Consider the following 14,717-nt stretch of genomic DNA (forward strand, 5'->3'; position numbering starts at 1 on the left):
CGGCACTAGCGTGAAGTGAGGAAAGTTTCACGGTGGGGACAGGATGGAGTGTGAACCTAAGATTTGCCATTGAAGATGACTGAAGACGAAGAGGATGGAAAGTAAAATACATCACATAGTATTCACAAAAAAAATCCCTTCCAGTGATTAAACAAAGCGGCCTAATACAATTCTCAACCATTTATTATAATGGATGTAACTTGCCAGAGCAACACAATTAAAACATTTATCAAGCGATAGCAGGACATTGCTCATCTTCAGAGCAGCTTTTTCGATACCAAGGTTTCTTTCCTCGGCTGCAAATTCAACGTGTTTTTCTTCCGAGACACGGAGCTGCTGATGGGCTTCAGGCATAAGATGTTTATCTTCTTGGATCTCCGCTTGCGCTCCGAATCCTTGCATTCGGGCTTGGCGGTTACGGATTCCGAACTGCGCCTCATGTAATAGCTCTTCCTCGCCATAACCGGTGTCACTGCCGCCCCCCCTCTCCTTCCCGTATCTCTCCTCCCCGCCTCTCCCTTCTCCGCCTCTCCCTTCTCCGCCTCTCCCTTCTCCGCCTCTCCCTTCTCCGCCTCTCCCTTCTCCGCCTCTCTTTTCCCCGCCTCTCTCTTTTCCGTCTCTCTCCTTCCCGCCTCTCTCTTCCCCGCCTCTCTCTTCTCTGCCTCTTTCCTCCCCGCCTCTCCCTTCTCCGCCTCTCTCTTCCCCGCCTCTCTCTTATCCGCCTCTCTCTTCTCCGCCTCTCTCTTCTCCGCCTCTCTCTTTTCCGCCTCTTTCCTCTCCGCCACTCCCTTCTCCGCCTCTCTCTTCCCCGCCTCTCTCTTCTCCGCCTCTCTCTTCTCCGCCTCTCTCTTCTCCGCCTCTCTCTTTTCCGCCTCTTTCCTCTCCGCCTCTCTCTTCTCCGCCTCTCTCTTTTCCGCCTCTTTCCTCTTCGCCACTCCCTTCTCCGCCTCTCTCTTCTCCGCCTCTCTCTTCTCCGCCTCTCTCTTCTCCGCCTCTCTCTTCTCCGCCTCTCTCTTCTCCGCCTCTCTCTTCCCCGCCTCTCTCTTCTCCGCCTCTTTCCTCCACGCCTCTCCCTTCTCCGCCTCTCCCTTCTCAACCTCTCCCTTCTCCGCCTCTCCCTTCTCCGCCTCTCCCTTCTCCGCCTCTCCCTTCTCCGCCTCTCTCTTTTCCGCCTCTTTCCTCCCCGCCTCTTTCCTCCCCGCCTCTCTCTTCCCCGCCTCTCTCTTCCCCGCCACTCCCTTCTCCGCCTCTCCCTTCTCCGCCTCTCTCTTCCCCGCCTCTCTCTTTTCCGTCTCTCTCTTCCCCGCCTCTCTCTTTTCCGTCTCTCTCTTCTCCGCCTCTCCCTTCTCCGCCTCTCTTTTCTCCATCTCTCTCTTCTCCGCCTCTTTCCTCCCCGCCTCTCTCTTCTCCGCCTCTCTCTTCTCCATCTCTCTCTTCTCTGCCGCTCTCTTCTCTGCCTCTCTCTTCCCCGCCTCTCTCTTCTCCGGCACTCTCTTCTCCTTGGGTTTTTGCAGAAACTCACCCATCTGCACACTCAGGGCATCGGCTTTGGAGCTCTGCGCGGTCTCTTTCTGGCTCCTCTCCACGCTACAGTGGTCATTCTCCACTCCTGCCACTGATCCCATGGGCGAAGGTGGCAGTGGAAAGAGGAGGAGTTGGGGAATAATCCTGTTGATAAATTCCATGCAGGAGCCGCTGTTTGAGCGCAGACTCATTTTTGGGGATTGTGATGATTGTTCCGAGCCTGTTTTGGGAGAGGTGTGCGATTTCTTTGGAGATTTTCCCCTCCCCATTGTCAGTTGCTCCTCATTAACAATATGATTGTCATCTTTGCATTCCTCATTGGGTCCAGAAAAACGACAATCTTCATTTGAACGTTCTCCCGCCGAGTTATTCACTTGTGGCTGCTTAGTTTCCTGGATTTCTACAGCTCCACTATCATCAATAACAACCTTTTCTGGTTTCAGATTCAACTTTCTACCAGCACTTGCCTGCATGCTCTCAATTATTTTAGAGCTAAAAGCTCCTCCATTTGTCTCACCAATTGTTCGCGAATTTTCAAACTCGGCACCATCCGCGTGGCCGCTTTTTTCGGAGCAACCGCTCCCAATCAACGACCACCTCTCTCCCAACGGTGTCAGCAGTGTCGCTTTACGAGGACGACCTCTCTTCCTCTTCGCGGGGGGCTCCGAACCCTCGCAGGACTGCACGCCATTTGGATCGGCCCGCGCCTCCCCTTCGCTGACCACCACTGCTCCCGCGAGAGCCCCGGACCATGCCCTCAATCCGGCACAGTGCTCCAGCGGCACGACCACGCCTTCGCCAGCCTCGCCGTCTGCCTCACCAAGGCAAGAGACCGAATCATGAATCTGCGCCCTCCTCCAAGCGCACGCCGTCGAATCTTTGTCACTGCCGCCAATGACGGCGGTTGCCGGGGCCCGGTTACCACTCGGCACGGGGCTTGCCGACGTTTGCTTTGGCACAATGTGAGGGACGGGCTGGCCTGCGTTGTTACCGACTGGTTCGAGCATAGGCGGGTACTTGCGGGGGCGTCCACGTCGTCTCGGCAAAGCGGGAACCGACGGGATGCCGTCGCCCGCCCCGGCCGCGTGCCTCATTTGTGGCGGCCACATCTGTCTCTTCGTGTAGGAGCGCTTCTGCTTGGGCAAGGCCTCTTCCGCAGCCGACTGCTGCAGTGTCTTGCGCGGTCGCCCTCTCTTCTTGGGCACCGCCGCCGCTGCCAAGACGGCGGCGGCGGCGACAACAACGGCGTCGCCTTTCGGAGCTTGCAGAACCGACTGCTGCGTTGGCCCAACATGGGCGCCTTCATTGAAGGCCTGCCTGCGCTTCAGCGGCACCTTGCCCTGCTTCTTCTGCAGGTAGGCGCTCGGCGGTGTGAATCCTTGCACCATGCGCCTGCGCAGAAGCTTGTTGAAGCGCCACATACCATTTGGTATCAGCTCCTGCTGCTGCCTCGCACTGAAGCCACACGTTCCTGGCACCGCACCCGCGCACGATGACACGAGGGACGACGGCGGTGACTTTGGAGACTCCAATACGCTGCACCGCAGGCCCAGAGCAGCCAGCAGCCTGTGCTTCTTGAGCGTCTGCACGGATAGCCCAACTTCCGGAAGGGACCGAACGCTCCATTCCGGAGAAACCCGGCCCGGCTCGACCACGGGCAATGAGCTCGGCACCGCCCCGCTCGATATTCTGACGTCTTTCAGGCAGACTCTCTCCACCTCCAGCTTAATCTGCTTGAGTGACGGTCGTTCTGGGCCGGACCTGTCGAATGGCCTCTTACCGGCCAGATGGCCGGGGCGTGGGCAGGCGGTCGGGTTTGCCTCGCCGGCCGTGCCGAATGAGTGCATCGAGTGAGGCCAGTCGCAGGGTTCCGTCTGCACCGAACGCGACACCGAGAGTGGTGGGTGAGGCGGCGAGTCCGGGCCAAGCAAGCGGTTTGTGTGATGCAGCCTGTCAGGCACCGTGGCGTCGGGCGGCTGTTGAGGCGGAGAGGCCACACACTCGGCGGAGCGTGAGACGTCGGGACCGGGGTGCCGTGCAGGGGCCCCGGCCTCAAACAACCCAAGCGCGCCGTCCATCTGCAGGATCTCGGCCAGGGTCTGCACCTCGCAGCCCTGGCTGATGGGGTAGGAGAGTTTGGAGGTGTAGCAGAAGTCAAGCAGCGGCAGGAAGGTGTGCTTCGGAAAGCCTTGGGGGGTAGAAAGAGCGACAGGTATGGAGTGCAGGTTAGCGTAAGTAACCCTGCGACGTGTTCATTACAATGGTGACAGACGATAACCCGCTACCGAACGGCAGTGACGTCACCACAAAGCTCATAACAAAGCTTAGCTGCACTTTGAGGCCCAGTGAATTGTCGAGCGCTCACTGGCAGAAGATCACAGGACAGACCCATGTGATATCGGTTAATGGACCAAGGGTTTTCCACTCTGCCAGCTCGCCTTTGCATGAACCATTTTTGTTGTTGTTATTGTTTGAACTGCTGCCACCGCCCGCATTACCTGGCAGGTGCACGACGGAGCCGTGGTTGCGTTCGAGCAGCTCCTGCAGAGTGCCGCTGCAAGCGGCCAGCACGCAGCGGTGAGCGCGCAGCGCACTTCCCTCCACCAGCAGCGTCACGTCGCTCAGCGGTTGACCGCCGTCCTGCCGCTGGCGGTCGAGCGCTGCGAGTAGTGACGCACTGTGACACGGATCGCTCTTGCACACGTGCTCCTCCCTCACGTAGCTATGGTCGTTGCTGGCACCGTCCTGCGTGGGTGACGTAGCCAGACCCATCGGCAATGTCGGCAGCGACGTTATAATTATTGGCGACAGTAGCGGCATGAGCAGCATTAACAGCCGAATAAAAAATAGTAGCTGCATAATAAGAATTACTAGCAGCAGCAAAAGCAGCAGTAATGACATCAGAATTACGAAAAGCAGTAGCAGTAGTGACATTATGTTTATTAGCAGCAATAGCAGCAGCAATGACATCAAAATAACTTAAAGCAGCAGCAGCACTACCAATGGAATCAGCAGCATCTATAGCAAATGTAAAGTAATCATCGTCTACTACATTAGCAGCAACATCAACACCAGTGACATCAGCAACAGTAGAATCGGTGGAATAAACAGAAGCAGAATACACAAGAGCAGTCGTTTCAAAAACAGCAGCATCAATACAACATTCACAAACATAACAGCACACTAGCACCAATTCCCAAATCTTAATAAACGAAATTAGATATGGCATTAAAAAAAGATTTAATTTTGAATATCAGGTCCAATCAATTGTACTGCGTTTCAAGGACCACCCCTGTGTGAACCTTTCTCCACAGGAATAATCTGGCTGGCCAAACAACCACAGACACAAAATGGTAAAACTTCAAACACCGTCAACATGAAAGAGTTAATGAAATGTGCTCCGGGCCATCCGAAGTGGCCATCAGGATCTATTTCTATATATAGATGCGGTGCTATCCATGTGTAATCCACAGATTTTGAACGTGGGGCGAGTGGATCACGCAGAGATCACTGTGCGCTGTGAGACTCCCAACCTGCTAGGTTGCGTGGTGGCCAGAAAGTGGAGTACAGCAAATGGGTTGCCGATCTGTGATTAAGTATTTGTGGGTTACACCCTCTTGTACAAATGGGTTTTCTCTCTGTGTGCTTGGGGGTTTCCCCCCCACCTTCAGACGTACAAGAACTTGATTAGAAATTTGCCAAACGTCTCAACACAGTGAAAAATAAAAATGCGCTGCCAACTGCCACAAACGCTGAAAACCCCTGCGGCCGCTTTTACTGCGACCGCTTCAAGAGCTGCTGCGAGGCTCGCCGGTGGACAGACACAAAGAGCTGCGGAGAACGTACAATGGGACCCCCACCGATTAAAAAAACACTCCCACCTTGGTACTGCTGTCATGACACGGGCCACACGTCGAAACGAAACCCTGCACATCCATGTACATGCCTGAAAAACAAATAAGCCAAAGTTTCAGTCATCGGCAGTGAATGTCACGATTACGTATTGTCCACAGCCCACTCGCGCTGTCGCATGACTAAATGTCCGAGGTTCAAAAGTACTTTGGGGTTTTGTTCTGCTGACAAGATGACGTTGTGATCAGTGCCCTTAACGTTACAATCTCAAGTTTGTGAGTTCACGTCCGGTTTGTTTGTCGACTAAGCACATCGTCACTATCATGATCATCATCATCGTCGTCATCAAAATAATTCCAACAAGAAGCATCATTTCGTGGTAAAGTACCTACAGAGACCACACATACCCGGCCACATGTGGTTTTGCCTGAGGGCCCTGTAAGTGTTGATGGTCGAGTGGTGCTCCCGGTCCGTCTCGTGATAAGCGGCGATGATGCTTCTGCGGAGGTCCTTTGTGTACAGGTCCATGGACGCACTGTCGGCAGCCGTCAGCTCACCCAGAGTAGCGGTGGCAGCAGAGTCTTGGTAGAGACTCACAGGCGGCGACGACGGCGTGGCACTATCAGCCATGGTTCTTCCTCCCAAACCTAACGGACTAATAACAAACAAATACATACATTTCTGAGTTTGGATTTGAACCACGGTGCGGTATTGAGCAAGGCACTAACCTAAGAGAACTTACTGCGTGGGGGTTTGCGTGCATCTTTCAATGCGAGTCGTGAGTGTTTTTATACATTTGTGCTTGTGATTGTGCACGTACATAGTTGTGTGTACATATATCTGCGTGCATGTATGCGTGTGCAGGTATGTAAGTGGTACGTGTGTGTGTTCAGATTCAGTTTGGTTTGTTTCGGTTTGTCAAAACCAGAACATTTCTGCCCCGCTACAACACTCACAATAATTATTCATGGTGTAACAATTGATCAATGAAAGCGTATTCATTTGACAAGCAAAATCATGCACAGAAAATGAGTCCAATTCTTATCATCATCATCATCAGCCATGATCAAGCCACTGCTGGATGAAGGCTTCCCCTAGCTGTAGCCATCAGCTATGGTCCTGCAATGCACAAACCCATACGGCACGTGAATGCAAGTTGATTTCAATGCTCCATCTCCGAGGGCGACCGCTGCCACTCCATTGTTGGTGACATTTTGTGGGTGCCGCGATGGCGATGTTATCTACCTCGCCCGGTATACAGGAGGTTGTGAGTTTGATCCCAACCCTAACGCCTGCGTATTTGGAGTTTGCATCACTCTCTCCCCATGGTCGCGTGGATTTTTCTCCAGGTCCTGTTTTTTCCCTCCAAATTTTGAAACATGCATTTAGACTATTTGGCTGCTATAAATTTCTACGTGATAAGCCACTACATTGGGCTATTATTTGTCACGAGGTTGCTTCTGACAAAAAGCCACATAGATCAGTCAGCCTTACCTAGTAAAATAAAAAATACAAATTTTATCCAAGCTGACTTGCTTTCCTTAAGAGTCACTATCATGATGTCTCTAACGTGCCTATGTTCTCTAATCCACGTGTCCCTCTTCTATATGCTCTCAGTTTAATTTCACTCATGCCATCTCTTCATGCTTCCTATGTGATGATACACGTAATATTCTCAACGTACTACGAGGGCATCAAACGCGTTCAATTGTCGGAGTAGAATCACGACTGCCATTTCGAGACAAATTAGTGAGACAAGTGCAGTGATTAGTTGACGATTATTTTTTTTTATTAAAAACTAGAAATCCTTCTTTTCTAACCGGACGAGAGCCCATTGAGTATGTTTTCAAAGCAGACCCGAGTTAAACGAGGACACACAAATTATCCATCGTATGAATTGCAAATCGTGGCAAATTGAACAATGAATGAAACCAAAGTCCAAAACAAACAAAAACACAGAGGCACAAAGTTAAGATGAAATTGAATGTAAATTAATTATCAAGTAAAACGCCATACTTCAACCTTCAATAACCAGGATTTATAATGAAAGGATAAGAAAAATAAACCATTAATGTGCATGGAAAAGGAGGCATTGGTGGGATTGAAAGATGAAACCCCTGGTGTGCATTCAATGAAGGTTAATCAACAACACTTATGTTCATGAATTTACAAAGACTAAAATTGCTTGCTGCAAAAGAGCTGACTTGGGTAGCATTGCTTCTTAATGCAGCATTCAAAGCACTCAAAACCCACGTACAATGAGCTACACATGCTAAAGATAGCTTGCCGAAGTGTGCGCTACTTTTAGGAAACATGGCACATGTATACTTCAAGGTGTGTCTTCCGTGTTAAGGTTGTTACATGTAGCGCAAACAATACAGCTAACTTTGAAATTAAATAAAGCAGAACTCCACTAGTGAATAAACTAAACGTATGTTTTAACGTATTGGCTTTCCAGGCCAATATTATCAACCGACATTTGTTTAAGCAATCTCTGGACAGGTTTTTGACTTTCTAACTCATCAGCAGGCAGAGTTGTTCAACAAATATTTCCGGAATGGTATATATTATTGGCACGAGCGCACTGCATGGGGAATATGGGACCCCCCCCTTCAAAGCAAAACGCGATGTCACCGTATAAAAACTCATCAGACGGTGCCGTGGAGTATTGTGGGTGAAACAAAATATGAGCGGGTACATTGTGCCTCCAATTATGAGTAACATAGATGTTTTAGTCTATCAGCCTATGGCTTTCCGGGCAAATATTATCAAGATAACTGTGAAAAGAATGTATTACAAAGCCCAAAAGACAAATATTTACCAATATGTTGTTTTAATTGGCAAAATGATATAGCCAGAAACTTTACGGATAACCGGCCAATTAACTTTGCGTTGAACTGGGACCCATATGTTATAAAATGCGTCCTTCCCTTTAACATCTGGCAGCTCACCAGCATTGATTCAAGCAAACCCGACTCTGCTGATGTATGTATGTTAAACTTTTTTCACACAGTACATAGCCAGACATTGGATGTCAAAACCAGTCCGGAGAATCTTTTCACTCCCACAAAGCATGAGGCTTGGCATTTCTTACGTGGAGACAAGACAAATGGAGCATACATTGTCCGCTTTTCTATTTGGTTGCTTTATAGAGCTCATAATCATAAACTATTCTCAAGGTAAATCCAAATTATCAATTGGAAGACTGGGCCTAGTTTGATTGTATGTAGCATGAGCTCATTTTTAAGCCACATTGCCACAGTCAATTAATAGCTTGAAGCTAGAGGCAGCCAGATGATGATTAGCAGGCACAAATGTGACTCGCTTGTATAGAGTGTGACTTTGCATTTCTTCGTAATATTTGTATGTATCATCGTTTAGATGTTATCCAAACACACACGTGTAAGATTTGGACATGTTCACAGTAGATCTTCATGTTTAAAATTTAAAATCACAGAGGTTTACACTGGAACAGATGGCATCTCACGCACTTATTTTACTTAAATAATAATTTTAAATAATAAAATGTCTTCATTAATGAAATCCTTTTAGAGGTCAGTTTTTACCTAATTTACTACAGACCAAAGTATACGGGGCGTCACAGTGGCAAGATATTGACTACCTCGCCTGGTATACAGGACGTGGGTTCGATCCCCACCCCGATGCCTGTATATTTGGCAGTTATATGTTCTCCCCATGGTCGTGTCCGGTTTTTCCCTCCACATTTAGAAACACCATTTTAGAGCAAATTTCCACGCGATAAGCCACCTCATTGGGCGATTATTTGTGGCCAGGTCCCTTCTGAAAAATAGCTATATAGCACAGTGGGCCTTACCTGGTAAAACAAATTTTTTTAGTTTTAAATAGTTTAGTTTGGTATGAAGGATCATTAGAAAAATATAAATGCTGCTTGGCGATTCGAAACAAAGGATGGGGCAGGATGCAGGGCATTTGAGTCAAAGACCTGCTATTTGGCAGAACTCAAGGAGATTCAAAGACTAAATATTCCAGGAAATGTGCCTCACCGGTATTGCCAGAAATCTCGAGTACAGAATTTTGTCAAAAATAATGGCAGGATGTCATGAGAACTGGCTGAATTTGTCGGATTTAGTGAACCAATGTTTTCGTGTAATATTATTTACTTACTTAATCCAATTACCTGAAATAAAAAAAGATGCCAGGGAGGTTCTTCGGACTCCATTTGATCTGACTACGGATTGAGACTTTTTTTTACATGATATTGGTTATTCAATTGCATTTTTCCGCTGTAGAAAAGTCAATGTGTGGTATATGTTGCACTTTTTTCCCCCACCCAAAACAAATTTTAATCATTTACCGAAATACTAATTGGGAATGGACTTTGTGATCTACTATTTTGAACACATTTTATTGGCCGACCCAGCATTTACAGGGCTCATCTTTTACTTCTTCGGTCACTTGCTTGAAATAACCAGACTTGGAAGCACAAATCTGTCTTGTACTTAAGTTTCTAAGTTCTCTGTCATTTATAATTAGCTGCAAAGTGTGGATGTTTTTAAGGTTAAGAGGCCAAGCTTTTCCTGTAAGCAGAGTTCACCTAAATACGAGGTAATCCAGGGCGTTATGTCTCGCCCTCTTTATTTGCTTCTTTAACAGAGCAAAATTTAATTTAGAGGTCATTTTGCGACCAAACGGTGTCCGACGTGCTTACTACTAATGAAGACCAATTGACATTCACTGTCCGAGTGAAATGTTTAAATGATTCGTATTTTTTAACTGATCTCAGAAAAGTTGTCTTATTTTAATATGTATTTATAACGACTGAGAGCCTGATGAGATTAAATCGTTTTTTAACGAGAGATCTTAGTCACAAAACAAATACAGAAATACTGAACAATCCATCATGACCAACGGCTCTCAGGGACAGACATTACCAAAACAGAAAATATCCATCAATCTGTGTAACTTTAATTGACAAGGCAATTAACCAACAGAAAGTTTAAATTATAACTTCTAAAGATTACCAAAACTAGGACTTAAAATGAGGTGGGATGTAGGACTGAAAAGCACGAGTAATCACAATGTTTGAGAAAACATCACAAAGTGAGTGAACATTTTTTAAATTGTAAGAGATGTAAAATCGTTCCATGGGTGGACGTGCATTACAGTCTAAAGAACATTATTAGTCATCGCCTATAGTTTTTAGTCTCCGAACAATAAGAATGTTATGGCACGTCTTAAATGCCAAGGGTTTAAATATTAACTTCGACCAAAGTATGTCTCTTCATATTGCCCGACGGGGCCGGTCTTGGCATATAAATCACAGTGAAGAAGAAGAGGGCAGTTCTCATTTCATATAAAGTGCAAGGCCAAATGCAAAACTGAGTCCTGACTATTTAGAGCTGTAATTTGAGTGTGTTTTTAAATAAACGATCGGATCCACAGGAAGAACAAAAGAAGACCGAGTATTGGGCATTGGGAAACGCCATTACCTCCGATTAGTGTGGTTGGCTACGTACGGTGCGAAAGAAGTTCATCATACATACATTACAAATCCAGAAATCTTATGAAATGGTTACAATCTCATACATTGCTTTCAAGCTTAATGGAAAACCAGACACTGTTTTGCAAAAAATAATAATTAGACGCATCCCCTTCAAAAATTCGTCTCTCCACGTAAAAAAAAGAATTACTAACACAACCTGGGAGTGAATCATTTCAGCAGCATTGATTCAAGCCATGACAACTCTGTACTGGTTTAAACATAGTGTCTCAGTTTAACACGTAGGAGGCTTTTGCAACCAATATTATCCATAAAAGGTTAAAAAATGTTGGTCATGTCGCGCAAATATAAACCTCTGTTATGGATAAATGTGACGTTAAACCAGCCACCACCCGACACAGTGAATTAGTAAGGTTTGTCAAGTAAACAAAACATGCCAATTAGTTACTAGTTCAGCACACTCACTTGTTGGAGAGTAAACCCACAACATTTAAAAGTCGAGTATTGTGACATTTCAGCAGTAATTACAACCAGCCTCATCAGGCGACAGCCAGAATTGTCGAGAAATCCTCCTGCTTCGGTCTTAAAGAGAGGGGTAAATGTGATGTCATCACGTGAGGTGTGAAGACGAGAGGGGGGTTAATGTAGTCATGTAAATTACAATGGATATCTATTATTGGTTGGGTTATTCACAGTTAATCAACATACATAACATATGTACATTATCCGTTTTTGGGCCCCATAAATCGCAAGTTATTTTTTTAGGTATTGCGATCTGTTGATTGCATCAATGTATCACCAAACCTATCAATAGAAGGTGTGTACCAGATTACTTACTCCTGTGGAAAATGCTATGTTGGTCAGAAGGGACGAATGATCAGCATGAGATTAAAAGAACACCAATTAAATATTAAATACTCCCAAACACAACTGTAGGCAGTTGCAGAACACACTCAATTTATTGATAATTTTGAACTTTTGTGCAAAAATAGTTACCACTGGTCAAGACTAATTGGAAAATCTATTGAAATTGAGAGAAATATATATATTTTTAAACTGTTCTTATAGCTACAAGACGTATTTCTGCTTCGAAGCATATTGTCAAGTAATACACTGTCTAATTGCACGTCTATACAGGTCACCATACGTCGATGGTGATTAACGTGAGCAGCCAAGAATAGGTTTGCAATTTTTGCAAACCAAAAACTGTTCATAACCCAACCAATAATAGATATCCATTGATATTTATATGACATTAACCCCGCCCCTATGGTCTTTGTCCCTAATAGGTTCACAAGTGACGACATCACATTTATCCCTCTATTTAAGACTGAAACTGTATTTATCCACAATTCTGTCACCTGATGATGCTAGTTGTAATTACCGGTGAAACGTCACAGTACTCGAATGGAAAATATTGTGGGTTTACTCTGCAACACACCGGTTAGTGCTGAACTAGAAACTTTGTTTTGGCATCGTTTTGTTAAGTGACAAACCTTACTAATTGGCTGTGTCGGGCGGTGGCGGGTTTAATGACGCATTTATATTTACACAATCTAAGCCCAAAAAAACCCCTCTATTATGGATACAGTGTCTCATCAGCAGTCATACTTCCTCTCTACTATGTAAAAATGTTGTCAGTGTCCCAGTCTATCTACCTCGAGGTTAGAATGATGGACACTTGTGTTAAAAGTCATAGATAAATCGACGACATCCAAGCACATTTTGTTCTTGTCCAAATGGTCCTATCTTCTTTACAATGTTTGTTATTGCCGTAACTGTAATCATGATCTCGTCATTATTGGTTCGAATTTAGGTAAAGTTCCTATACTAGAAACACTTTACATTTTTATCAATATTTACAGATTCTTTAATAAAATACACAAATTAAATGTTGGACTATGTTTTGGTAATGTGTAAAATATCTACATGATCTATCTTTCATTAAATTGCCATACCATTTATTGCAACTGACAGATTAAAAAGATGCCTTATTGGAATTACAAGAGGTCGATGACATAGTAATATGTTTTTACCCTTTTATATGTTTTTACCCTTTTATCTGGTACAAAAACTGACACCTTTATACAAGAAATCATGTTTGCAATAACCACAACACAAGCAGTCAAAATGCAAACAAAAATAAACTCTGATGATATGCACTGTCCTTGAAGTTGATTGGTCCACACCCGAAACAGCTTTTCTCACATCCTAGTCTCCATTGGTGTTGGACCAGATGACGCCAAAAGGCGTACAACTCACTCGATGACAGTTTAAGGCGACGTTCAGTCTCGACGGGTTCTCATGGATTTAAATAGAGAATAGTGATAATGAAGCATGGACAGATGTATGTTAAGAATGACATTGACAGGAAGAGGAACACATTGCCCGGGGGAAAAACAACAGAAATTATGGACGTCACGTTCACTGTTGAGGAAAGTAAAATGGGCCCTTGGGCAGGAGGACAGCACAAGGGGCGAATGGGTGCCTGATGAGACTCGTGACAAAATGGAATCCATAGGAGAATTCACACCTCGGACGACAACCATCACAGAGATTAAACTAAAAACGAAACTTCTTTTATTTCACCAGGTAAAGCACACCGAGCTGCTATATAGCTGTTTTCCAGAAGCAGGTAAATACTCCTAAAGTCGAAACACATGTTTCTAAATGTGGAGGCAAGATCCTGAGAAGAAATCCACTCGACCGCTGGGAAAGAGATGCAAACTCCAAATATATAATAATGACGTCAGGGTGGGGATCGAACTCACGATATCTCCTGCATATCGAACCCACGATATATCCTGCATACCAGGCGACGGAGACCATAAACGAAGCGAGTTAATCTCATGTAGGTGGAGACCATTTCTGGGAGCGCGAGAGATGCGGCGGGCATGTGAAGGCCTTCACCCAGTAGTCGACAAAAACGTGACCCAGGTTATATCTTTGAACTTCCGATGTAACGAACATGATGCTCACGTTGATTGCGACAAGGATGAAACTCATACACGGTTGCAAAACCATCACGACATTGCGATGACAACGATGAGCTCGACGATTCTGACGTTCGTGAGAAGTGGCAGTCAACCCGAGATTAGGATTTGAATGCCGGTACAAGGGGGAGAAGTAATCCCAAACCAAACGAGCAATAAGTAATATAAAAAAACTTTTTTTTAAACACGCTTTAATGAAATGTACCGTACGAGTAATGGCAGAACTCCACGACTCCATTTACAGCCAACGTCAGTTGGGCGTGGATAATTAGACCCAAGCCGCAACATAACATTAAAAAAAGTTAAAAAGTATATATTTTTTTACTTTTAATGATAGAATATAGTGTTGTCATCAATATGACATAAGTATACCAAGTTTGCAGTCGATACCACATTTGGAAGTGGGTTAAAATTGAGTTACAAGATTTGAGGATACGACAACAACAGATAGAGTGAGTTAATAGAAAGCGCGTAAAGTAATAATAGAAAGCGCGTAATACTGTAATACAAACTGATGCTGTTGTGGTCATCTCTGCTGGCGGTCCTAAGCCATTTGTGGAAACTCCACGTTCCTTGTGACGAGAGCCAATCTTAGCGCAGGGACAATCGCTATAATTACCACACATTGTTCCTTGACAGGAAGAAAAGGACAAAGGATGAATGAAATGTGACAATTTGTGAATGTTAAGATGAATAAGTTAAGATGAGGGTTATGTTTGTATCTAATCCCTACCCCACTGGGACTATAACCCATGGAGTGTATCATATTTTCGACGTGTTGCAACTGATAAAAATATATATATTCATGATCTTATTGCTGTGTAGTTGTATTACGAAGTGAATACGTATAAGCTTAAGAGTGACAT

At 45.3% G+C, this 14,717-nt stretch overlaps 1 protein-coding gene across 1 annotated transcript; it reads right to left on the minus strand.

The window, feature by feature from the left end:
- Positions 1-257: 257 nt before the first annotated feature.
- Positions 258-14,463, minus strand: LOC133352804 (uncharacterized). Its single transcript, XM_061568718.1, has 5 exons — positions 14,364-14,463; positions 5,784-6,031; positions 5,406-5,470; positions 4,023-4,269; positions 258-3,712 (listed from the first exon to the last, which is right to left on the minus strand). The coding sequence occupies exons 2-5, from the start codon at positions 6,004-6,006 to the stop codon at positions 258-260; spliced, it is 3,990 nt and encodes a 1,329-aa protein (XP_061424702.1). The 5' UTR covers positions 6,007-6,031; positions 14,364-14,463.
- Positions 14,464-14,717: the final 254 nt, after the last annotated feature.

The sequence above is a fragment of the Lethenteron reissneri genome, chromosome 5, assembly GCF_015708825.2.
Source record: "Lethenteron reissneri isolate LAM-NWPU_2019-01 chromosome 5, ASM1570882v1, whole genome shotgun sequence".
NCBI classification, from domain to species: domain Eukaryota; kingdom Metazoa; phylum Chordata; class Hyperoartia; order Petromyzontiformes; family Petromyzontidae; genus Lethenteron; species Lethenteron reissneri.